A 27,028-nucleotide genomic window follows, 5' to 3' on the forward strand; every position below is an offset into this window, starting at 1 on the left:
AACGATCCGTTTTTTACTGTAGAGCGTTATTTACGATCTAGTGTGTTATTATCAAAATTCCCACCATTAATGTTCCATTTCCAAAAGATTCTATTGCCTTATTTAAAAATTTACAGGTGGTGCGTTTTCAATGATGTTCAGTATATATAAAGGCTGGTTGCCGTGTTGAGGGCGACACTCACACTGACTCTCATTTACATCTCTGCCACTCTTGATCATCAAAATCCTGTTACAATATATCCTGATATATTGTATTTTTGTGACTCACTGATTTAGATTTTGTCTCTCTTGAGTTGTACCTGAAATCTGCATTGACTTGTGACTCTGTATATCTTGCTCTCGTTGTATAACAATATAGAATTTGAACGTAAACAACTTGTCTTTGTTCTGTTTTGCTGGTTTACAAGGGGATTTCTTAAATTGTTGTCACGGTAAATTCTTAACCGTAACAATGTCTGACTACTGCATTGTTGCTATGAAGTTGTGAATTTATTGGCAACATACAGGTACGTTTTCAACCATTACTTTTATCGGGAACAGACAATCCAGTCACTATGATGCATTCGCTCCTTTGTCACAACTGACACATGATGATTGTGAATTATATCAGTTAATTATGGGTAAAGAAAACATCCAAGAAACATAACTGTTGCTCTATTTTACAATCTTAACAAATATCACAATCAGGACCAACCTCTGTATCACGAGTAACCCCAAACACTTCAGCATCAGGACCAACCTCTGTATCACCAGTAACCCCAGACACCTCTGCATCAGGACCAACCTCTGTATCACCAGTAACCCCAGACACCTCTGCATCAGGACCAATCTCTGTATCACGAGTAACCCCAGACACTTCAGCATCAGGACCAACCTCTGTATCACCAGTAACCCCAGACACTTCAGCATCAGGACCAACCTCTGTATCACCAGTAACCCCAGACACCTCTGCATCAGGACCAACCTCTGTATCACCAGTAACCCCAGACCCTTCTGCATCATGACCAACCTCTGTATCACGAGTAACCCCAGACACCTCTGCATCAGGACCAACCTCTGTATCACCAGTAACCCCAGACACCTCTGCATCAGGACCAACCTCTGTATCACGAGTAACCCCAGACACTTCAGCATCATGACCAACCTCTGTATCACCAGTAACCCCAAACACTTCAGCATCGATATCAGGACCAATCTCTGTATCACCAGTAACCCCAGACCCTTCTGCATCATGACCAACCTCTGTATCACTAGACATGTCAGTAACTATGTCATCATGGGTTTTATCTATTGCAGATTTTTCAATGATCTTCACAGGAGAGGACGAGGTAAACATCACAATATTTTATCAACTTTCTCAAAATGCTTGCAGAGTGAACGGCCTCTACCATTCTTCTTCAGTATTCCCTTACACTCCCTATAGCTTTTTTTGAGAGTGTGCATTTTAACTTTACATTGCTCTGGTGTCTTTTGAAATCCATAGTCCTTAAGGGCTGAAGAAACAGTCCTGTAAATACATATGTTGTTGGTTTTAGGACCAACCTGGTTTTCCTCCATATGGTCAACAAAGCTAGTGATTCATCGTCTGACCAGGACGCGCCCTGCCTCTTGACCCTTCCTGTCATTTTGGAAGTCTGATGCACGGAGAAGCACCCTGAGAGAGAAGGCAACAATCTCGCCAAAATTGTAAATGGATCTTATGCAATCCTGGCCTCTATATAAGTTTTATGAAAGTTCATCTTTCGAGACATGTTTGTTTTGCACATGTGCAAAGTTATTGTGCAAAGTTATATTGGACCAATTTGCTTGCCATGCAAATTTGCACATGTGTAAAAGTATTTTTACACCTGAGTCAAATCAGATGCAAATTTACTTCCAGTGAAAATGTGCATGGAGTGTAAATTGTGTCCGCATGGACTAGTTTGCACATGTATATTTTATTTGCGTACGTATGTATATTTACATGGTGTGCAAATGGGTCCATGCGAACGGGGCTTTTGTCATCATTAGATTTATAAATGTCGTTCCACCAAAGTGTCTTTGTTTCTTCCAGAGTTTTGTCTTGTGACAGACCTATTGCAAGAGCAGTAGATACCGGATACCGTGTTTGGTATCTAAAGCGCCAGCGATAAGAGAACATATTTCTCTCTTGAAGTCCATAGGAAAAATAAGACAATTTGATAATTCATTGTTTATACCTTCAACTTTACTCACACTAAATAAATTCCATTTACTATTACACACGTGCGTATATTTACATATGTGCAAATTTACTTACATGAGTAAATTCTGTGCATGTGGATGGGGTAATTAATTTCAAAGTGCGTATTACCCAGAGCTGAGACTTAAGTTTTCTAGTAAGGTCACGGCTGGAACACCAGAAACAGTGGGGAATCGAACTCGGCTCTTCGACGTGACGAACGCTTTAATCGCCATGCTACGTCACCGCCATTTAGCCAGATGGCGTGGACCGTTATTCATGTTGTACGTAAGCATGTCAAACACCAGTCTATTTGGTGACTGGTTTACAGACTTTCCATCAACTAGACAAACGCAGGTTCTCAATGTCACTGCACACATTTCAGATGCCAGATCTATGCCTAGTGTTCGAGCCACATATGTCCAGTGGATTTGATTTGATTAGAGACATATTGGTTACTAACTCTGTGAAACAGTTTTAGTGATATGTTTTCTTAAAGAAACGTTTGCTTAAAGGTCCCATGCAACCAAAAAATCAAACATAATTAAAATACAATTATCAATTATTCATGACATATAATATACATTGCTGCTTGTGAAAAAAATAAATAAACAAAATTATAAGCGTCCAATAGCGAATCAAAGGTGCAATATTTTGTACTTGGGCGTACTTCCCAATAAACGAAGCCCTCGGGAGACCGAACCCAGTCATGGCGGGATGGAGGGTGCACTCAAGTATAACGACGGTTTCCGATTGGCTGTTTCATTTGCTGATACGCTGAGGGCTCATCGAGCGTATAGAAAGAGGATCTGTTTGATGGGCATTTTAGAAGTATAGCCAGTCACAAGAAAGTAAGATTCTTCATGGATAACAATTTCTTTTATTGTACTTGATGCGTCGTTTCAGTATGGATTCATGTACCGTTGTCAAACAAAATCATATATGCACTAGAAGAAGTTGTAATCCATAAAAAATGTATATAGAGATGTTGGGTTTTGTAGATACATGTTCTCTGAATTTGTGTTCGATCCAGTCAAAAATCATCTCTGTCGAGATGGTGAACTACTGCGTGGCTGGAAACTGTCATCCGTCTAAGTACAAAGCAGGACTCGAAACTGACAAGAGTTTGCACCAGTTTCCGTCAGATCCAGTCATCCGAGAAAAATGGATGTAGTTTATTTGCAACCCACAGACATAAAAAACATGTTATGTGTACAAGTATTACACCTGTCTAAATACATAATATGGCAGAGACAGGACTCGGGTGCACGAGTCATAAATCAATTTAATTTGTTTATGGTGTATATAGCCTGATAGGCGTCAAGTTCAAATTGCGTGTGGTCAATAATTGAAGCTATGTATTGCATATTGCCGTTAGCAGACAGGCAGGCAGACATATAGGTGTTAATAGACCAGACATTGAGCTTTCTCTGTGACAAAGGCTGCTTACCACAATCATCAAGGTTTTTTATATGTAGCGAGTAGATTATTTACTTGTGCACACAAGCAAGAGTAGACTACTGCGCATGACATCATACTACAGGCATGAATCTGTTCCAAGCTCCGCGAACCTATTCATTGCGCATGCGTCATGGGCGCAGCGCAGCACAGCTGTTGGAACCAGCCCCCCCCCCACCCCCACCCCCACCCCCCAGCGCTGGGGGAAATTTACTGAATCGTTTCAACTCCGATTTCGCGGACTTTTTTTCATGGTGTTTTTTCAACATTGTAAGTTGAATCAGGGATACTCTCTATATAGGCTCCCTGGTTGAATTGGCATTTTTGATGATTTGTTTCGGTAAGTGCATGCAGAAAGGTTTCAGAATCTGCACAGTTGTATTTTACGTTGCATGTGATCTTTAAATATTTAATCAGCCAAACACAAACTCTGACACTCAAGTGCAGCCAGGTGTTACTGTCGTGAAGCGCATGTGATACAAAGATAACACTGATTGCCAAAGGCAGATAACAATAAGGCCGGGCCGGACGACTTAGGAATTCTTAACTTGACACACAGAAGGGTGCAAGCCACAAAGACATATTTTATGTCCTTGGAAAGATCCCGAGGATATGTCGTTGTAGCTTGCTCCCTTCTGTGTGTCTAGTTAGGACTCGCTGGCCATTCCTGAGTTGTCCCGCCCGACCTTCAATAATTTGATGACATGAAAATATGGACCTGTACCTAAAAACCAGTCATTAATAGCAGCCATTCATCCAGGATGGTATGGCAACGAACTATCGAGGGAGCCGGTTTCTTTCAAACAGTGCATTTATAGTGCATTTTATATGGCACAACTTGTCAAGCACAGCGACTTGCACATACGCGGATTGTCTTTGTTAAGAATAATTCGTAAACTACATAAACATGTGTCAAGAAATATACTGAGGTAAACAAATAATGGAACTCTGCTTGATGGCTGTGTTCCTTTATTTATTCTCAGATTTCCTCCCACAGCGATATTCAAAGGTGGTGATGAAAACTGGAAAATTGAATAAATATATTAAATAAATTTTCCTCTGTTCATGTATTTGTTTCATCAGTATATATTCAAGGCTAAGTCCCTGTACTGTGATATTCTAGAACTTTCACTGTCCATCGTCGACAGGTTTTTATAATGAACATATACTCCATTTCAGTGTTAAATGTTCTCGTCACGACATGGCTGAAATATTGCCGATGTGACGTGAAATATTAACTCACTCACTCACTAACTTCCTGTAGTCAAATTCCCAAAGCTACTTCTGGCTGTACCTCTTGCTCACCACGCACAGCATAAAGGCTGTCTACAATGAATGGTGCTTCAGCAACCTTTATCCGTCAGATTAAGTCTTTTCACATAAAGACTGAAAAAACACAGCGAGTTTTCAACGGCGTTGTATCGAACTCAAATGGATATCGGATTCCAGTCGATATCAGAACAACAAATTATCAAGATTAAGTTTGTTTCAGAACACACAGTGAAGTATAACACACACGTGTCAAGGTGTGGGTATGTTTGTGAATAATTACTACCCAGATAATAAACGAACTCATTTACCTGAACGGCCACCATCGCACCTCCAACCACCACGGTTGACATGCTAACATAATTGTTTTTAAGTATTGCTGTAAACCATGAACGGCAAAGAACGTCATAGAAACGTGTGTTGCACAGCATCTGTGTTCAGGTATTGATAGCTCTGAAAGCCTTCATTACCAGGGAAAGTAAGCATCCCTTGCTCGCCCGGCTGGCAAACGAAACAGGTGCGAAACGTTTCCAAACATCATTGTGCAGCTGTAATACTGCTGAGATAGTATGTGTTCATGACATGGTCACAACTGTACACACACCTACACGCATCTCCCCTCCCCCTCCCCAACACACACACACACACACACACACACACACACACACACACACACATATGTAGGGATTGTATGTGGTTGACGAAAACCATGCGTCGTCATTGGCAACTCACAACTGTAACAGATACGTCGTAATCATGACGATAGCAGGAGACGTAAAACGTAGTCATGGGTAGTCATTAGGGTGACGTCGTCATGTTTTTGACGTCATAGTAGTGAACATGTATCCATTGTGGTTTCGAGATCGCAACAAGCCTTGCATACCATAATAATGCACACCTTTGTATTAAGTGGAGTCTTCAGTGGACAGTGCTACTATTAAGCGGACATTGTCAGCACTGTTTGGAATGGAACCTTGGGGTTTTTCTCGAGACGGGGAAAGTCATTTTCACAGCACAGGGTTTGTGTTAGTGTACAATGCACTCCACTTGAGTTCTATCCTCATGATTAAAAGCAAATTGTAAACCAAACGTAACTGTGTTTTGTTATCTGATTGGTTGAAAAACATGATCAAATGGTATTTGATTCCCGGAAACTGCAAGACTATTCGCTTCGTATTCATGCGTAGAAACATAGCAAACAATTGTTTTGTTGTGTCATCAACATTCAAATCATATTGTGACGTAAAGTCTGAATGAAGTCACAAGTGAGCAGCTATGGGTGAAGCAGCTGGAACGGCCATACTCGATGTAAACGAGTGCAGACAGTAAAACCCTTTGGTTTATTTTCTTGTTTACAATGTCGACGGTGTCATTTCCAAAAGTACTGCTTCACATAATCAAGAACACCCGGAAATTGGCCAACACATGATGTTTAGCTCCTAATTTAATAACTCATTCTATTTGTTCAAATGTGAATGTGTCACAGTTGGATTTACTGCCGTTGTGTCTGCCAACTTGTACGACTGTCAACAGTTGTGACAGCCAACCAAGGTTGTACACTTGGTCCAGTCCAGCAAAGGTGGTAGCGCAATTTGGAATCAGAACTGGTTCTTGAATCTACGGATGTCACCATCAATCTGTTGCCGGACCTACGCTGGACCCCACCTCGCATATCATATGTTGGCGCGCTAATAGAGCCAGAAACCAACTTCGACTTGGATGTTGTACGTCATATCCATTTTCATCAGTGTTTTACGCCAAACTCAGCAATATTCCAGCTACATGGCGACAGTGCATCAACAGCATCGATCTACACACTTGGGAACAAATCCCATGTGCCAACCAGGCCAGCGAGCGATTGGCCACCCAATCCTATTTTGTTGCCTCTTACGACAAGCATGGGTTACTGAAGATGAATTCGGGCCCGTGTTTGTGTGTACAAGTGAACTTCTTTGAGTGGCATTTTGAAAGTTAGGAAGCACAACACTGACACATTTATGGAAAACGAAATTATGATATTTTGTGGGAGTTTTGCTAAAGATGTTTGTACTGCTGTCTCGCGGAACAAATACCATTTTCAAAATCATATTTTTACAAATACTTCTTGTATGCACGACGTAAAAATGTCCTGTCCTTTGTGTGTCACATTATGATAATAAACACGTTTTCATTCACCTAAATAATACTTGCTACAGGAGCATATATATTATCGATTAATGTTGTTTTCGAGCTCGTACACACACACACAAACACACACACACAAACACACACACACACACACACACACACACACACACACACACACACACATTTTCAATTTATGCTCCGGGTCAGGTCTGGGAGTCATGTTGAGAGTTCTGCCATGTCTCCCGGCACAAGTAACCAAGGTAGAACCATGGATCATATCGGCTTTCCGTTTGAGAAAATAACTGGATTTGTACCCGAGGCTTGTATGCGGACGATGGGAGGTACATTGAATATATGACCTGCTGATCTGTGTTCATTAAATGTCGTCTTAACAACATCTTGACTGTATTCATGTAGTCTTCAGTATAATTGTACAACACTTGAGGAGTTCCCAGAAACATGGCACCACCTACCCATACCTGGTTTCCTTTGATTATGTTTTCTGTTGTTTCTTTGTCGTTAAAACCATACACAATGCTATAGGCGACTTTCCGTTTGTCCCATTCGTTTGGTATTTGAAGCTTGAACGTCGAGGTATCGTCAACAAGGCCGCGGAAGAGTCCAATGTCCAACCAACAAAAATATTTGGTAGGAAACAGTTCTTCAACTAAGACTCTGTTAACTAGCTCAAACTTTGCATGCATTGCGCAGGAGTAGTTCTCATTTACTGTGTTTGGATAGTGACGTGGATAGTTAGGTTGACTGTAAATATTTCGGATTTCTTTCGCCAAAGAGAAGGACCACAGATCGGCCCTCTTTATGAGGAATATCTTTGTCATGTTGCTCGGGAACCTACGTCTGAGGCTCGTCAGTAAATCAAAGACGTCTTTGGAATCCGTATATGCAGCAAGGTTGTTCCTGATTCGGCCAAACACCTTCATCCAGTTCATATAAAGGTTTGGTGTGTACATGTTAGATATGCTTCCCTTGGCAAAGGAGCCGATGTTAAAATATGCTGTAATGACAGTGACTTCTGGCTGCAGAAAAGATAGGTCTTTATAGCGTTGTGACAGGATCTGAAAGAAGGATACGATGAGATATCAAAAAATAGTGAGCCTAACTATATTCTCGACATCCAATGTATGGAAAGTTTCCATTGTATTACCATGTTATGCCCCTTTAATTTTCATTAGCAAAGCCATAGTCAGAGTTTCACATATGTGGCTAATGTGGTCCACGACATGTAAGTCATCACAACACCTTGGGATATAATATCTGTAAAATAATTGCAGGAAATGAAAACCATATGTCCTAAGAAAATATCACACATAATATTTTCAGAATGGTATTGGATGAATTCCCGCCATAATTAACAGCTAACGATTTGGACTGCTTGATACAGATTTAGACATTGGCTTCTACTTCTCTCAAACACACAAAATGTTCCTTGCATATTTTGGTTCTTGAAGTTTGTGTTGCATTTATTGCAGATTTTGCGGATTTTTAAGGAGTAGCAAGTTAAAAAGGGGATCTTGCATCCTCGATATCTCCAGGGTATACGCTCCGATAAGTCTCCACTATACCCTGGACGCATCTACGGCTCTGCCAGATAAATTTATTAGGTCCCTTGACTGTCTTTTCATCCAGTCAGGTGTCTACGCTGGGAAGTTGAGCGAACCAATCACAACTCACTTTCGTTTTTTGAATTATTTAACCGATTATACTTGGCAACATACACCATGCAGAGGTTCTGTGGAAGATGTAGAAGGCGTTTGTTGTTTTAAAGTTTCGGACCTGTCAATTTGTTTCTATGATTTCCCTAAAATCTGGGACGCACTGTGGGCAAACCTTCGCAGTTGCGACCGCTACCTTTGTTGACACTGGCAAGCTCTGTTATAACGGCGGTCTAGCTGATTGGCTACTGTGAGAAGGCGGAGCCAGCAAAGGGAGGTAATAAATTTATCTTGCAGAGCCGTAGATGCGTCCAGGGTATAGTGGAGACGGAACATATACCCTGGAGATATCGAGGATGGGGATCTTGAGGCTGTGTCATAACAATCCAATTTGCCTGAGGTTGACATATTATGTAGAAAAATAAAACGTAAAAACAGCTGCATTCATATCATTGTCCAGTGAGGGCAATACCTTTTGATTTGTGTCTTTTGTAAATCTGACCCGCGAGTATCAGTATTAGAATTTGTCTTTAGTACTCTATGTTTGTCGTAAGTAGTTACAAATAACTATAAGTGGATCAGTTGGTCCTATGTGATTCATTCATGTCATTGTAGCCTGATTGCCTAGATCAAGGCTAAATGAATGTATTGTCCTGTCCACACGTGTTTATGCACATTGCTGTCATTGAACTAGACTATTGCTCAGTACGGTGGTAAACAACACACAAACGAGAATGCACTTCATGAATCATCATCACGAATGCGTGTGTTTATTAAAGCAGGAAGACGTGCAGGTTACATAAAATCTATTAGTAAACATTTGCTTAAACATACATCTGATAACACACATACATTGTTAAGTACCCAGTGTAAATTCAAACGGGTAATATGGAACGTAATGTCGATATATGTCTTCCGTTCAGACATGAATGAACCTGCTTACCTTAAGAAAATTCGTGTCTTTGTTGAAGGCCACTTGCATTTCTGCAGGGATAATTTGTGGCGGTAAGAAACGATTGGTCTGAAACATTGCAAAACAGTGCCAGATTACCAACAGAATATGTACGTCGCATAGAACGGGTTGCTCATTTTGGCTGAAATTGGTGAAACTTATTTCAATAATTAACACAGATATATGTTTTGGACAATCTCATGCATCCCTACGCTGGCAGGGTAAACTCAAACAGAAAAAATCACTTTATTCTGTGTCTTTGTCATATTATTCTGTGTCTTTGTCATGGTGTCTTTGTCATATTATTCTGTGTCTTTGTCATAGTGTCTTTGTCATATTATTCTGTGTCTTTGTCATATTATTCTGCGTCTTTGTCATAGTGTCTTTGCCATATTATTCTGTCTTTGTCTTATTATTCTGTCTTTGTCATGGTGTCTTTGTCATGTTATTCTGTGTCTTTGTCATGGTGTCTTTGTCATATTATTCTGTGTCTTTGTCATAGTGTCTTTGCCATATTATTCTGTGTCTTTGTCATATTATTCTGTGTCTTTGTCATAGTGTCTTTGTCATATTATTCTGTGTCTTTGTCATAGTGTCTTTGTCATATTATTCTGTGTCTTTGTCATATTATTCTGTGTCTTTGTCATAGTGTCTTTGCCATATTATTCTGTGTCTTTGTCATATTATTCTGTGTCTTTGTCATATTATTCTGTCTTTGTCATATTATTCTGTGTCTTTGTCATAGTGTCTTTGTTATATTATTCTGCGTCTTTGTCATAGTGTTTTTGTCATGTTATTCTGTGTCTTTGTCATAGTGTCTTTGTCATATTATTCTGTGTCTTTGTCATATTATTCTGTGTCTTTGCCAGAGTGTCTTTGTCAGATTATTCTGTGTCTTTGCCATATTAGTCTGTGTCTTTGTCGTATTAGTCTATGTCTTTCCAACTAGTTTGTCATCGACCAGGAATACCTGAGCTTAATGGAAGGATTCAGAGGATGTGATGCATTTAGGACATCGCTGACACTGACACAGAATTTCCCGAATTTACACTCGAACTGTCTCAAATAAACAAATTAAAGGTCTTGATGATATCTGTCTCGCAAATGCCCTGCAGAAACTAATACGTTGTCCCGATATGTTCGAATGGAAAATGAAAACACCTTTCATGATTCGAGGTTACTCATCCTTGTTTCAAATGAATGAATAAATTTATTTTAACTCAACCTCAGTGATCTAGTTTTAAAAATATCGGAACGTTCCTTAACTAGGACGGAATTTACATTTGTAAATCTCTGTTGTCAGAAACTGTTAGTCCATCCTCAGTTGTTACGTTGGATATTTCTAATAATGTCGAGATTGTTACGTTCCAAACCTTTGCATTGACCACAGGCACATCCATTTCAATTAGCAGAAACATGTTTGTATGACTGTTATGTGCAGTTAAAACAGTTTGCAATTATAGAATTCCTGCGATTGTTTGCGGCTGTACTCTCAAAAGGGGTTGAAGTATTGTAAAATCATTGTCCTCCTGAGAGGGTACGTAAGTCCAAAAACACGTTGTGTAAATGTAAATCAACCAGGTTTTTAACTGTAGTATTTTTGTTATTTTAACTTTGGCTATTATTAGTGTTAATATACATATATGATATACTAGTTGGTTTTACTGTCCTTTGTCGGCAGTTATTTTAAATTAATTCCCTTATTTTCATCAGTATATGTCTGATATATTGCCTAGGCGATATAAACGTTTAACTGGCTCATTCACTTGCATTATATACTCTTCAAACAAAGTAGGGGATGATGAACATTCAATTTGGGTAGGAAGTGTAAACGTTAACAAACGTTTCAAGGACAGACATCTTATGAATGCACCACCATTTCCTCTATTACCACCCCTAAACACAACGCATGACATGCACGTGCACAACGCAGTAGTCCCATACACGTGCATGGGGTCCCATTCATGATTTTGACGTTTTCTCAAGAAGGTCGAGAAATCACTTAGAACATTAATTTTGAGACTCATCTTGCATTACACATTTGTTAGTGATTCTTTCTAGTCGGTTGTTTTAAAATGAAAATCGTATACATGCAAATTACAAGCCATACACCGGTCATCTTTCAAAAGCGACTACATTCCAAATAACTATGGTTGTAAGGAAGTGCAAATGATGATTCACTCTCAAAACTTTCAATAATATCATATCAACATTGACTGACTCCGATAAATGTCCTAAATATTTTGAATAATAAATAAACAAATTAAGATCCTTAGTTCTTTGGGGTTTTTTAAGAGTATAATTCATCAGTTCATAAGTCTGTGATTTAACAATTTGACAATAATTAGGAATAATCAGGTATGCATCTCTAATTGTGCAAGTCGTGCTGGGGACGTTGGTATATTTCATATAACAAGACATGCAATCTGAGTTCTACCCTTATTTGAGCTAATACTTAAATGTGATTGGTTAATGAAGGTGATATACAGGTATATAATAAAGATATACAGCTGTCTGATTTTCCGCTGTCATGTCATCAAAGTTTCTGGTTGTGTTCTATTTTCGTTTGCCCACCAACACTGTCGATAGCAAACTAACCCACGATATATCAGCAGGTTTCAGCGACTTTCTGTCGGGGATTACAATCTGTTTCTGAAGATTGATTTAGCAATGGTGCGCTCAGCTAATTTCCGTAAATCACAGAAACGGAATGATGAAACAAATATGAACTTATATACACCCGACCCATACCAGACAATGTGCGTCTACTCATTTTCTTTTTGTTTGCATCGTGACCAGGGGAAATACTAAAAACGAGATGTGTCATCACGTGAGTGAGTTTGTGTCAGTCATGGCGTCACGCTTACAGAAACTATTATATATTGTGCTGAATCTTGGAAACCATTGGAATACATCTATATATATTCCAATATTCATGCTACGATAATCTTCCAATGCATGTTATCGAACGTATGAGCATGTGTACGTAACGAATTGACGAACATTATGAGAAAATGATACGTGTAAAATCTGAGCATGACTGTATATACATTTCAAACGTCTGGTCCTTTCCAAGCGTGGCGTTCGTTTTGCCATCCCGTATATTTGTCTAGATTCACTGAGACACATGGTACTGGTGACACAGATCTAGACCATTTGTCTTTCTATTATGAACTGTATGAGGGATGCAGGGATTTGTGTAAGGAAGCTGATATTGAATTATGGCTGTGACGTTATGCACGAAACATGACGGACACACCTGTAATGTAGTTTTATAATCACTCTGCAATATGGCTGAAAGTTCTTGTTTTCCAAAACATTCTCCGCGATTCTAGGTTCATCCACATTGTTTCAGAATGATCAAACGGTTTGGTTTGTTTGTTTTTTTAAAATTCAGTACTCCAATACTAAAATTTAAATTAAGAGTTAGATATACCAGTTTCACTTTGACACACCGTTGTCACAACGTTATTCTGTGGACTCTGAACGTTGTGATAACTCATTTTTTTACGTCGTTGCTTGATGCTGACGTATTTTACGTTGTCTTAACGTTTTATTTAGCCTTCTCTTGACGTTCTATTTTGCGTTGTCGCGACGTTTTATTCAACGTTAACTGTTGAATGTCTTACCCAGTAGTGAACAGTACACAAGAATCAAAGCAGACATTTCCTTTATGTGTATTCATCAATTTGTATGTTGTTTTGGTCGTGTGTTTTCTGAAACTGTAGTGAAGAAAGAATCTCAGAGTGAAACGTCTTACAGTCGGTAACAACCACTTGTTCTGTAATATGAGTGAGACGTCTTACAGTCGGTAACAGCCATTTGTTCGATAATATGAGTGAAACGTCTTACTGTCGGTAACAGCCACTTGTTCGGTAATATGAGTGAAACGTCTTACAATCGGTAACAGCCACTTGTTCGGTAATATGAGTGAAACGTCTTACAGTCGGTAACAGCCACTTGTTCGGTACTATGCAAAACGTCGTGAATGGTGATTAAATAATATATCAAACTGGCGAGATTTATGATTTGTGTAATTTTCAATAAATGTTCCCTCTCTATATAACGTGCGTATTATTTCACATGAATTCAAACCTGCGAAGTGCATTTATCTTTGAGGTGTGTCTGGAGGATTGAAGAAGGATATTATAAGTTATCACATCGTGTCGAGGGAAATACGGGGTTTTATCAGTATCGAGTTAGGTTGTATCAACCTTACGACTGATAAAACCCCGTATTTCCCGAGACACGATGTCTAGCTCTAACACATTTATCTAGCTGAATGTTTTCACTAAATCAAAACAAAGCAACACGCATCGAATCGACTTGCTGCCATGTTGACACCAGCTGATCGGTTGACCTCAATGCACCGCACGTTACTAAAGGCTTCTCGATGCACGCTTTTCTCACTTCGCGTCGTCACCGAGGCGTAGCGGGGTGATATGACTTTCGAAGCGGGAGTATACGACTTTTATACTCCTGCTGGCGGATCGTGATGGATGTACATGGTATTTTATCAGAGTCACGTGGACCAATCAAAACTCGACATTCTCACATGAGGCCAGATAAACACCTTTATGAAGAATTTAAATAGAAAACACAGAATACCGGCATATTCTCTGATGGATACCAAGATGTGGTGCATCTAGGTTTAACTGTTGCTGAAAGAAGATATTGTTTGAAGACAATCGACTCATGGTGAATTTGGTTAACTAGCAACACTTTTCCTACAATGTATACCTTTTTTCCATACCGTAACGCATCTACAGTGAGGAAATGGCCGGTATACAATGCCAGTTGACGGCCAGGCAACAAGACGGCTAACACACAAGCCTGCTTATCGAGACACAAGAACACCAAGTCTTAAACCTGCTACTCGTGAAATCACAGGCCCTCGTGTCGTAGCGGGGATTATAAAAAGACTCGAAATCTTGCCACGATTTATAGAGAGCGTGTGACCTTACTGTGCCAGAACACCCCGAACCCTCATACCTGTCTCAACAAATATCCCCGGGGCCCATAGTATATTGATCCATAACGTGGTTTTACTTTGTGTTGTCCCAGAATAGTTTTATGTTTTTAAAGACACACGCTAGCTAGTTTTATAATTTAGAACTAGTTTTAGTCACGATATGGCTGAACTATCTCCGATGTGACTTTATATCGTAACTCACTCACTACTCTAAATAGCAATAATCGCAACATGCTTTTGGATATATCACTTACCGCGGAGCTTGTAGCATCAAGTTTCAACCACACTGTCCCTAAAGAACGAGAACACAAAACATTAACAGCTTGGAGTGGAGGAAAATGTAAATATTTTTGTATATTCTATAGAAAAAAAGTAACGCTGGAGGTGCCCATTTATAGTTGTTTATTTTCTCAGAAATACTGCTTGGGAAGTTTAGCACATTAAACTGAGTAGTAGATCCAGTCACACTCGTTCTTACAGACACTCATTCTCAAAGTGGACAAATGGATGATCGGGACGTAACCAAGTCGAAAACTATTTTTTTTAATGGAAATAAAAAAAATGTTACGCGCACAAATAAAAGTGCCAGTGCCAGTGCCCGAGTAACATTTCTTTTTTCTAATTTAGCCTAACATAACGTATATACAACAGGTACTCGGTTATGTTCTGTACAAGTGTTTCCTTTATATTCCGTTCCTCCAGCGAGACCCGTGAAGGTACGGGGTAGAATAGGCCTTCAGCAACCCATGCTTGCGACTAAAAGGCGACTCTGCTTGTCGTAAGAGGCGACTAACGGGACCGGGTGGTCATGCTCACTGACTTGGTTGACACATGTCATCGGTTCCCAATTACGCAGATCGATGCTCATGTTGTTGATCACTGGATTGTGTGGTCCAGACTCGATTATTTAGAGACTGTTGCCATAAAACTGGAATATTGCTGAGTGTGGCGTAAAACTCAACTCACTCACTCACTGCGACGATTCACCGGATGGTGGCGTCGTGCCTGGTACACTGTTTGGACTTGGAGACGAGGTTGGTGTGGATATTTCTGGGATAATTCCGATGTAGTGGGATCCAGAGTGTAACAGAAAATTCAGGAAATAGTCATGACTTGAATAGTCATGACTGGGCATTCGGCGGCACTGACAATCTATACAATCTATGTTTAAATTAATGCAGTTCCATGTGGTTGTGTAAGCTGTACAAACAAAGTCACCAACATCAAACACCAGCTTCAATATTTAAAGTTCATGGTATTGAACGGATCGGCAATTGCATCAATATTGCTGTACGTTTCAATCGTTTAAGTGAAATCAATGCACCAAGAACGTTCAGGTCATTATCATATACTCAGTTGTAAAAGAAACGTGAAGTGCTATGTATGTATCTCACAGATTACAAATGAATCCTGAGACGTACACGCTGATGTAAATCTCTTTTATCTTACGCCACACATAAATGTCGCTTTCTGATTGGCTGAGCGTTCTTCTATTATTTTCAGTTTACTCTACTTACAAGCGAATAACATTTCTATGTACCCAGCTAGGAATCCCGAACTCATTTTGTACGTCGAGATAGTAACTATTTTCGAATATCATTGAATAACAATTGTTTTGCGAAATATATGCAAATGGACGGAAATGAGATAATTCTAAATCTGTTTTTCTTGTCTGCAAAAATCTAGCGTTTGCAACAAAAAGATTTGTGCCCCAATAAGATAAATAAGCTGTTCACTGGTCCCTCTGGCCCATGGGTTGATATACCCACGATGATTGGAAACGGAAGACAATTTAGAAAAAAAACACACGAGAAATACAATTCCTGAGTTTGCAGATGCGGGATAGCCTTGGATAAATACCGGTGTCAGTGCGTGCTCAGAGTTTGTGATGTACTGTCCTGTGGTTAAAAATCATACCGCAAATAAGCCAGAAATACGACATTTCAACATAAACAATTACTTACAGTATGTGTAAATTCCACAGATAACCAGCAACGTCAGAGTCAAACCGATTCTCATCCACGAAGCCATTACTGTAAGAGATTTTAAGTCGTGAGTGAGTTAAGATGTACAGTCCCACTGGCAATATTTCAGCCGTATCATGACTAAAAGAAATTTGGAATTTAACATAAATACATGTAAATTTGTAACAGTCTGTCAACGGAGGACATTGAAACCAACTAGAATATCATAGTATCAAGAAATAAAACTATTGTCTCTCTCTTAAACTTGATTTCAAGTAAGGACAGGGGAGTATGAAAATTGACTATAGGTCGCCAACAAGTGAAGGTAGATCACTATACTAGGGACCATGGGGACTGACAGTGCCTTCGCTTCTTGCGTGGACCCTAGCTGGATTTACATCATGGTCATGTATTGATATTTGCTGAGAAGTAGGTCCACCTTCGTACTCACCGGTAATATAGAGCAGGCTAGCCTCTAATGGGGTCAGTCTAACTAGTGGTAGATTACGAGAGTCCAAGCATTGCTGAGGCAGATAGCGCACAATGACACGCGTCAAGATACAGTATGGTTCAAAATTATTGAGAATAGCTAAAGCATTTCATATTATTAAACGAGAACAAATCAGATAAAATTGAATGTATTGTGAAAGTGAACTGACCTTTTCATGTTGTGTAGGTAACAATTTAATATTTTATCAAGTCTCCTTGAGCTTCACGGCACAGTCTAAGACGGGTAGGCATACTTCCTATCAGAGAGGTTAGTGTCTTGTGAGTTATGCTGTCCCAGTATCGGACCACTTCTCTCTTCATGTCTTCAATTTTTGTCAACCCCTTTTGACTCACACATTCCTTCATCATCCCCCAAATGTTCTCAATGGGATTTAAGTCAGGACTATATGCAGGAAATGGTAATGCAGTCACATTTTTCTCCTGAAACCACTGCTTGGCATGTTTTGCGGTGTGTTTAGGATCATTATCTTGCTGCAAAATCCAGTCATTTCCATAAAACACGTGCACTTGGAAGGAGAAAATTATCTAATATGTTAGTGTAGCGTTGACTTGTCAGATTTCCCTCAAACACACACAGCGGGGTCGTTCCTAATAAGGATATCCCTCCCCATACATGAAACTTTGGGCTGTATTTAGGTCGTCGATACAACGGTGCTGACGCAGACTCTGTCCATATTTTCACATTATTGGGATATACCCATATTGAGCTTTCATCAGTAAAAATCACATTTTCCCAGTCAAAGTTTTCATGTGCCAAACACCACTCAACACGCCTGTCTTTATGTTCTTGTTTCATGAGAGGAGAAGGAATTCCAGTCTTTTTCTCCCATCCAAGATCAATCAAATTTCTTCTAACTGTAGATTTTGATACAACTGTTGATCCCCTTTCTATCATTTCATACCTGATGTTGGAGATGCTTGCCCTTTGCTTTTTAGACGCTAAAATTCCCAGCCGGACGCGATCTGAGAAGTCCAATTTTCTGGGTCTCCCTGCTCCTTTCTGGTGCCCAAAATCCTTTCCCTCTTTAAAATTCTTCCTAATCCTATACACAGTAGAAAGAGGAGTTCCTGTTCTCTTTGCCAATGTATTTACATCATCAATTCCTTGATTACACAACTCAAAAATCAACCTTCTTTTATCTTCAGCAGACATTGTTGACAGTGCTGAGGAAAATGACGTCTGCTACAAATTCAGGGGAGGTAACTCTAATTGTACTATACTCAGTAGGCCAAGATGAGTTACCTCCCTTGTTCCATTACTTAGTTTTAAGTATCAGTGAATCAGTTGAGGTGTTAGGATAGCTCAAAGTAAGAAGAAAAATTCTCAATAATTATGAACCAGACTATATACTAATTCTTTACTCTGCGGGGTGGAATATGCATGATTGTGGTATAGTTGTATTGAGTCGTTTGCATTAGACAAAAACATTCAAGGAAAGTTTTATGGATGTCAACTTCTTCTTTATTGCCTAACAGGGCTTAGAGTTTAGATTTATGTCGCACTCTGCAATATTCCAGCTATATGGTGGCGGTCTGTAAATAATCGAGTCTGGACCAGACAACCGATGACATGTCAACCAAGTCAGCGAGCCTGACCACCTGAACCCGTTAGTCGCCTCTTACGACAAGCAGAGTCGCCTTTTGGGGTAAGTATGGGTTGCAGAAGACTTATTCTAATCCGTACCTTCACCAGTCACTGGGGCCTAGGGAAAATGGTGGATACGTTGTGTATACAATAAAGAATGACTAGACATCCATAATATTTTATCTTATGCTTGAATACCGACGTATATCTGCCTTTCAAGATTTCAAGAACATTCGAGTATATAGTTTGCATTGCATGGATTGTAAAGAACTATACCTCTTCTAAAGATGGAACCAAAGAAAAATGAAACATTATACGACATCCTTTTAGAGACATATGACACATGTATTCCTGGTTTATATTGGATAGTGTGTATTGTTATGTTGCCTTATTTTTCCATAGTTTTGCAATACAGACAGAGGCCATGCACCGTGCCTATCCAATCTCACTTGGAATGTTTGGCGTCTGCCTGTGAATATCACACATGACTATACAAGCACTATATTCCCCCATTACTGTCCATTTTCATATCCAGTCCACCCCCATAAATATGTACTGGTTGGACCTTACCTGTTGTCTGTTTGCTTCTTGTTGTTTTGGTTTAACGTCACACACAGCAATATTCCAGATATATTGTGTCGGTTTGTTAGTAATCGAATCTGGATCCAATTGAACAACATAGTTTGGTGAAGGTACTGAGTCCTGAAGTCCGATTCTGTCCCGAATCTTTCTTATTCCCCGTATGAATCCGGTTTGGGCTAAGATTTATCAGTTTTGTCTTGAGAGCGTGATATGGACGATAAATGTGTGAGTCTCAAGCCGGGTACGTTGGAGTAGGCAGGCGTTTGTTTGGACTTACCTTTAAACTATCCATGCAAGTCATTCCTCCTTGTCTGTCAGAGAGATGCACCGACGTTTGCTTCGCAAAATCCGTTGAACAACGCTTTGCTGTTCAAGATACTGTAGAGTAGTTGACAAATATAACAGTGGGCGTTGTACCTGTTTACCTCGTGATGCTGGATGACGATAAGCGAAGCAAGCGATTAACCTGTTATCTCCACAGCAACCAAATATCAGCATTTGAAACATGCTCGAAACTGATAGCGGGGAACAATATCCCAACGTATAAATATAGTTTATGCCAGAGCAATATTAACAACAAAGTAGGTCATGAATATACTGCATTTTGTTACAGATTAAGGTGACAAATCAATAGTGCTAAACGACAGTCCCTATAATGTCATACTTATAAAACGAGTGAGTGGTTCGGTATATAAGGAGCGAAAGATTTACTATCTTCAACGGGTGTGATAAATGCCCATATTAGCTCGTGGCAAACTCATACTCACATAGTGTAAAACATATTCTCATCCCAATGTTACTGTCCAGATATATACCTTGTATACATTTTGATAACTAAAGACATTTTGTTTCGTTAATATTGTTCTCTCGAGCGAGTGAGTTTAGTTTTACGCCGCTCAGCAGTATCCCAGCTATATGGCGGCGGTCTATAAATAATCGAGCCTGGACCAGATAATCCAGTGATCAGCAACATGAGCATCGATCTGCTCAATTGGGAACCGATCACATGTGTCAACCAAGTCAGCGAGCCTGACCACCCGATCCCGTTAGTTGCCTCTTACGACAAGCATAGTCGCCTCTTATGGTAAGCATGGGTTGCTGAACGTCTGTTCTACCCTGGAGCTTCGTGACCCTGTTGTGACCCGGGATAGGCTGTTCCACCACGTACAGGTGACCAGAGGCTACGACGGATAGCTTACCTGTGGAGATGACAACTGAGCTGAGTTGGGTTTTCTCTCACACCGGCTTTATTCCAGCCATACAGTAACGAGATCAAGCCTGCATTCTTAAACGAGTTAAAAACAAAATCAAAATGTTTTTTAAACTGTACATTCATCGTGGTTACATAATTCCATTTAAATGTAGTCAAGTGTAACATATTTTATATTTGGAATCAGACTTTTATTTAGAAACGTACAGATTCTAGTACTTTTGTGGGGTTGAGTCCCATTCGGGAATCGAGTCTGCACCCTCAGTCAGGCACCTAATCACCAGCACACAAAGTCAGCCGCCTAACCCGGGTGGGACTCAATCAAAGAAAGTGCTAGAATCTCAACGTTCCTCAGAAAGTGTAATTGCAAACATGACGTGTGTTATAGTCATCAGATTATCATTTTGTAAATAAATACAGCAACATTCAACCACGTGCAATACAGGGCCAAATACAGCGCACAGACAACATTATGTGTAGGGCCACATACAGCAACATTTGACCACGTGCAATATAGGGCCACATACAGCACATAGACAACATGTAGTGTAGGGTCACATACTGCACATAAACAACATGCAGCATAGACCACATGCAGCAACATACAACATGCAGCATTGGGCCACACACGACAACATACAACATGCAGCATTTTGTCACATAGTACAACATACAACATGCAGCATAGGCCACATCCAGCAACATACAACATGCAGCATTGGGCAACATACAACAACATACAACATGCAGCATTTTGTCACATAGTACAACATACAACATGCAGCATTGGGCCACATGCAGCAACATACAACATGCAGCATTGGGTCACATAGTACAACATACAACATGCAGCATTGGGCCACATGCAGAAACATACAACATGCAGCATTGGGCAACATCCAGCAACATACAACATGCAGCATTGGGTCACATAGTACAACATACAACATGCAGCATTGGGCCACATACGACAACATACAACATATAGCATTGGGCCACATACAACAACATACAACATGCAGCATTGGACCACATCCAGCAACATACAACATTCAGCATTGGGCCACATACGACAACATAGAACATGCAGCATTGGGCAACAAACGACAACATACAACATGCAGCATTGGGCCACATGCAGCAACATACAACATGCAGCATTGGGCAACATGCAGCAACATACAACATGCAGCATTGGGCCACATACGACAACATACAACATGCAGCATTGGGCCACATGCAGCAACATACAACATGCAGCATTGGGCCATATCCAGCAACATACAACATGCAGCATTAGGTCACATAGTACAACATACAACATGCAGCATTGGGCCACATGTAGCAACATACAACATGCAGCATTGGGCCACATACAACATGCAGCATTGGGCCACATGCAGCAACATACAACATGCAGCATTGGGCCACATGCAGCAACATGCAACATGCAGCATTAGGTCACATGCAGCAACATACAACATGCAGCATAGGGCAACATACAGCAACATACAACAAGCAGCATTGGGCCACATGCAGCAACATACAACATGCAGCATTGGGCCACATACGACAACATCCGACATGCAGCATTGGGCCACATACAATAACATCCGACATGCAGCATTGGGCCACATGCAGCAACATACAACATGCAGCATTGGGCCACATACGGCAACATGCAGCATTGGGCCACATACAACAACATACAACATGCAGCATTGGGCCACATACGACAACATCCGACATGCAGCATTGGGCCACATGCAGCAACATACAACATGCAGCATAGGCCACATCCAGCAACATACAACATGCAGCATTGGGCAACATACAACAACATACAACATGCAGCATTTTGTCACATAGTACAACATACAACATGCAGCATTGGGCCACATGCAGCAGCATACAACATGCAGCATTGGGTCACATAGTACAACATACAACATGCAGCATTGGGCCACATGCAGAAACATACAACATGCAGCATTGGGTCACATCCAGCAACATACAACATGCAGCATTGGGTCACATAGTACAACATACAACATGCAGCATTGGGCCACATGCGACAACATACAACATATAGCATTGGGCCACATACAACAACATACAACATGCAGCATTGGACCACATCCAGCAACATACAACATTCAGCATTGGGCCACATACGACAACATAGAACATGCAGCATTGGGCAACATACGACAACATACAACATGCAGCATTGGGCCACATGCAGCAACATACAACATGCAGCATTGGGCAACATGCAGCAACATACAACATGCAGCATTGGGCCACATACGACAACATACAACATGCAGCATTGGGCCACATGCAGCAACATACAACATGCAGCATTGGACCACATGCAGCAACATACCACATGCAGCATTGGGCCACATCCAGCAACATACAACATGCAGCATTGGGTCACATAGTACAACATACAACATGCAGCATTGGGCCACATGCAGCAACATACAACATGCAGCATTGGGCCACATACAACATGCAGCATTGGGCCACATGCAGCAACATACAACATGCAGCATTGGGCCACATGCAGCAACATGCAACATGCAGCATTGGGCCACATGCAGCAACATACAACATGCAGCATAGGGCAACATGCAGCAACATACAACAAGCAGCATTGGGCCACATGCAGCAACATACAACATGCAGCATTGGGCCACATACGACAACATCCGACATGCAGCATTGGGCCACATACAATAACATCCGACATGCAGCATTGGGCCACATGCAGCAACATACAACATGCAGCATTGGACCACATACGGCAACATGCAGCATTGGGCCACATACAACAACATACAACATGCAGCATTGGGCCACATACGACAACATCCGACATGCAGCATTGGGCCACATGCAGCAACATACAACATGCAGCATTGGGCCACACACAGCTGTTTAGGACCAGGCATCTTAGTTGATACACACAGCGTGGCTGGCTGAGTCAGGAATGCATAGAGAGACAAGGCAGTGCGGTTGGACTGTACATTCCTGAGCCCTGATCTAGACCGCACATGCTATATAAAACCTGCACGTGTGTTGCGGGTATTCCCTTTAGGCACTAATATACAATGGAATTTGGTCAAGGTTGTCACATACATCACTGCTATCTACTATTGTTTAAGAAATGTATGGATGTATTGGATTTATTCAGGCAGAAAGCTGACATTCCGTACATTTTCAAAACATTATAATAAGAAGAATCTGTTCATTTTCAAATCACTTTAAGAGGTCTTTGTAGAGATTTTCCTGCAATTCAGTATATATGCACATTGAGTGTGTTATCTAATTCTACCAATACAGTCATGCAGTCATATTCAAGCAGGGTATTTGGCCTCAAAATTATAAGGAATTTGGACTCACTGTTTTGAAACTGATAAATCCATCCACTGCAGTTCATAGCACATTTTCGGCACAGTAATTCCAGTTTTTTAAAAGTGATTTTCACATATTCTTTCCATTTTGAGTACAAATTCCAACGAAAATAACACTTAAACTTGCTCCATATAGAATACACAAAATGTGGTAAATACACATACTTTTCAGTTTTACAGGATTCCAGACTGGGTTTGTTTACTGTGACCTCCCTTGTCAAGATTTCTACAGACAGTCATTAATCTTCATTTATGGTTTGCCACAAAGTAAAGTGTTAAGATAACACCAATTATGTTAATACAAACAATGTTAGAGTGGAGAAATAGTGTGAGTTAAGCTTCAGATGGAAAGGGTTGCTAACATGGCCGCCATCTGTAAATGATGATGCCAGCCATAGCAACAGTTAGTACACGCATGCGCAAGCCATGACTGATTACTCTCCTCGCTCTCAGCAGAAGGCAGACTAAAGAGCCTCCCTGGGCCAGATATAAACAGCTGTGCACATACGACAACATCCGACATACAGCATTGGGCCACATGCAGCAACACACACCATGCAGCATTGGGCCACATACGACAACATACAACACATAGCATTGGGCAACATACAACAACATACAACATGCAGCATTGGGCCACCTACAACAACACACAACATGCAGCATTGGGTCACATAGTACAACATACCACATGCAGCATTGGGCCACATGCAGCAACATACAACATGCAGCATTGGGCCACATACAGCAACATACAACATGCAGCATTGGGCCACATCCAGCAACATACAACATGCAGCATTGGGTCAAATAGTACAACATACAACATGCAGCATTGGGCAACATACGACAACATACAACATATAGCATTGGGCCACATACAACAACATACAACATGCAGCATTGGGCCACATCCAGCAATATACAACATGCAGCATTGGGTCACATAGTACAACATACAACATGCAGCATTGGGCCACATCCAGCAACATACAACATGCAGCATTGGACCACATGCAGCAACATACAACATGCAGCATTGGGCCACATGCAGCAACATACAACATGCAGCATTGGGCCACATGCAGCAACATACAACATGCAGCATAGGGCCACATACAGCAACATACAACATGCAGCATTGGGTCACATCCAGCAACATACAACATGCAGCATTGGGTCACATAGTACAACATAGAACATGCAGCATTGGGCCACATACGACAACATACAACATGCAGCAATGGACCACATACGACAACATACAACATGCAGCATTGGGTCACATACAGCAACATACAACATGCAGCATTGGGCCACATACAGCAACATACAACATGCAGCATTGGGCCACATACAGCAAGATCCGACATGCAGCATTGGGTCACATACAGCAACATACAACATGCAGCATTGGGCCACATACGACAACATACAACATGCAGCAATGGACCACATACGACAACATACAACATGCAGCATTGGGCCACATATGACAACATCCGACATGCAGCATTGGGCCACATGCAGCAACATACAACATGCAGCATTGGGTCACATACGGCAACATACAACAGGCAGCATTGGGCAACATGCAGCAACATACAACATGCAGCATTGGGCAACATACAGCAACATACAACAAGCAGCATTGGGCCACATACGACAACATACAACATGCAGCATTGGGCCACATGCAGCAACATACAACATGCAGCATTGGGCCACATCCAGCAACATACAACATGCAGCATTAGGTCACATAGTACAACATACAACATGCAGCATTGGGCCACATGCAGCAACATACAACATGCAGCATTGGGCCACATACAACATGCAGCATTGGGCCACATGCAGCAACATACAACATGCAGCATTGGGCCACATGCAGCAACATGCAACATGCAGCATTGGGCCACATGCAGCAACATACAACATGCAGCATAGGGCAACATACAGCAACATACAGCAAGCAGCATTGGGCCAGATGCAGCAACATACAACATGCAGCATTGGGCCACATACGACAACATCCGACATGCAGCATTGGGCAACATACAATAACATCCGACATGCAGCATTGGGCCACATGCAGCAACATACAACATGCAGCATTGGGCCACATACGGCAACATGCAGCATTGGGCCACATACAACAACATACAACATGCAGCATTGGGCCACATACGACAACATCCGACATGCAGCATTGGGCCACATGCAGCAACATACAACATGCAGCATAGGCCACATCCGACAACATACAACATGCAGCATTGGGCAACATACAACAACATACAACATGCAGCATTTTGTCACATAGTACAACATACAACATGCAGCATTGGGCCACATGCAGCAACATACAACATGCAGCATTGGGTCACATAGTACAACATACAACATGCAGCATTGGGCCACATGCAGAAACATACAACATGCAGCATTGGGCCACATCCAGCAACATACAACATGCAGCATTGGGTCACATAGTACAACATACAACATGCAGCATTGGGCCACATGCGACAACATACAACATATAGCATTGGGCCACATACAACAACATACAACATGCAGCATTGGACCACATCCAGCAACATACAACATTCAGCATTGGGCCACATACGACAACATAGAACATGCAGCATTGGGCAACATACAACATACAACATGCAGCATTGGGCCACATGCAGCAACATACAACATGCAGCATTGGGCAACATGCAGCAACATACAACATGCAGCATTGGGCCACATACGACAACATACAACATGCAGCATTGGGCCACATGCAGCAACATACAACATGCAGCATTGGACCACATGCAGCAACATACCACATGCAGCATTGGGCCACATCCAGCAACATACAACATGCAGCATTAGGTCACATAGTACAACATACAACATGCAGCATTGGGCCACATGCAGCAACATACAACATGCAGCATTGGGCCACATGCAGCAACATGCAACATGCAGCATTGGGCCACATGCAGCAACATACAACATGCAGCATAGGGCAACATGCAGCAACATACAACAAGCAGCATTGGGCCACATGCAGCAACATACAACATGCAGCATTGGGCCACATA

At 41.1% G+C, this 27,028-nt stretch overlaps 2 protein-coding genes across 2 annotated transcripts; both read right to left on the reverse strand.

The window, feature by feature from the left end:
* Positions 1 to 667: 667 nt before the first annotated feature.
* LOC137280976 (sodium/potassium/calcium exchanger 1-like) lies at positions 668 to 1,258 on the reverse strand. The gene has a single exon (XM_067812148.1). It carries the CDS (start codon positions 1,256 to 1,258, stop codon positions 668 to 670), a length of 591 nt encoding a protein of 196 aa, XP_067668249.1.
* A 4,990-nt stretch (positions 1,259 to 6,248) lies between these two features.
* On the reverse strand, positions 6,249 to 19,739 carry LOC137282523 (uncharacterized). Its single transcript, XM_067814279.1, has 5 exons — positions 19,570 to 19,739; positions 16,616 to 16,684; positions 14,906 to 14,943; positions 9,671 to 9,748; positions 6,249 to 8,130 (listed from the first exon to the last, which is right to left on the reverse strand). Exons 2-5 carry the CDS (start codon positions 16,680 to 16,682, stop codon positions 7,258 to 7,260), a joined length of 1,056 nt encoding a protein of 351 aa, XP_067670380.1. The 5' UTR covers positions 16,683 to 16,684; positions 19,570 to 19,739; the 3' UTR covers positions 6,249 to 7,257.
* Positions 19,740 to 27,028: the final 7,289 nt, after the last annotated feature.

The sequence above is a fragment of the Haliotis asinina genome, chromosome 4, assembly GCF_037392515.1.
Source record: "Haliotis asinina isolate JCU_RB_2024 chromosome 4, JCU_Hal_asi_v2, whole genome shotgun sequence".
Classification (NCBI taxonomy): domain Eukaryota; kingdom Metazoa; phylum Mollusca; class Gastropoda; order Lepetellida; family Haliotidae; genus Haliotis; species Haliotis asinina.

What these genes read in the sequence shown, in the direction of transcription:
- LOC137280976 (XM_067812148.1), bottom strand. Translation starts at nt 1,258, where the DNA reads ATGTCTAGTGATACAGAGGTTGGTCATGATGCAGAAGGGTCTGGGGTT.
- LOC137282523 (XM_067814279.1), bottom strand. Translation starts at nt 16,682, where the DNA reads ATGGCTTCGTGGATGAGAATCGGTTTGACTCTGACGTTGCTGGTTATC. An exon ending in CTGTGGAATTTACACATACT is followed by an intron (nt 14,944 to 16,615) that starts GTAAGTAATTGT and finishes CTCGTTCTTTAG; the next exon opens with GGACAGTGTGGTTGAAACTT. An exon ending in TTGATGCTACAAGCTCCGCG is followed by an intron (nt 9,749 to 14,905) that starts GTAAGTGATATA and finishes GCAATGTTTCAG; the next exon opens with ACCAATCGTTTCTTACCGCC.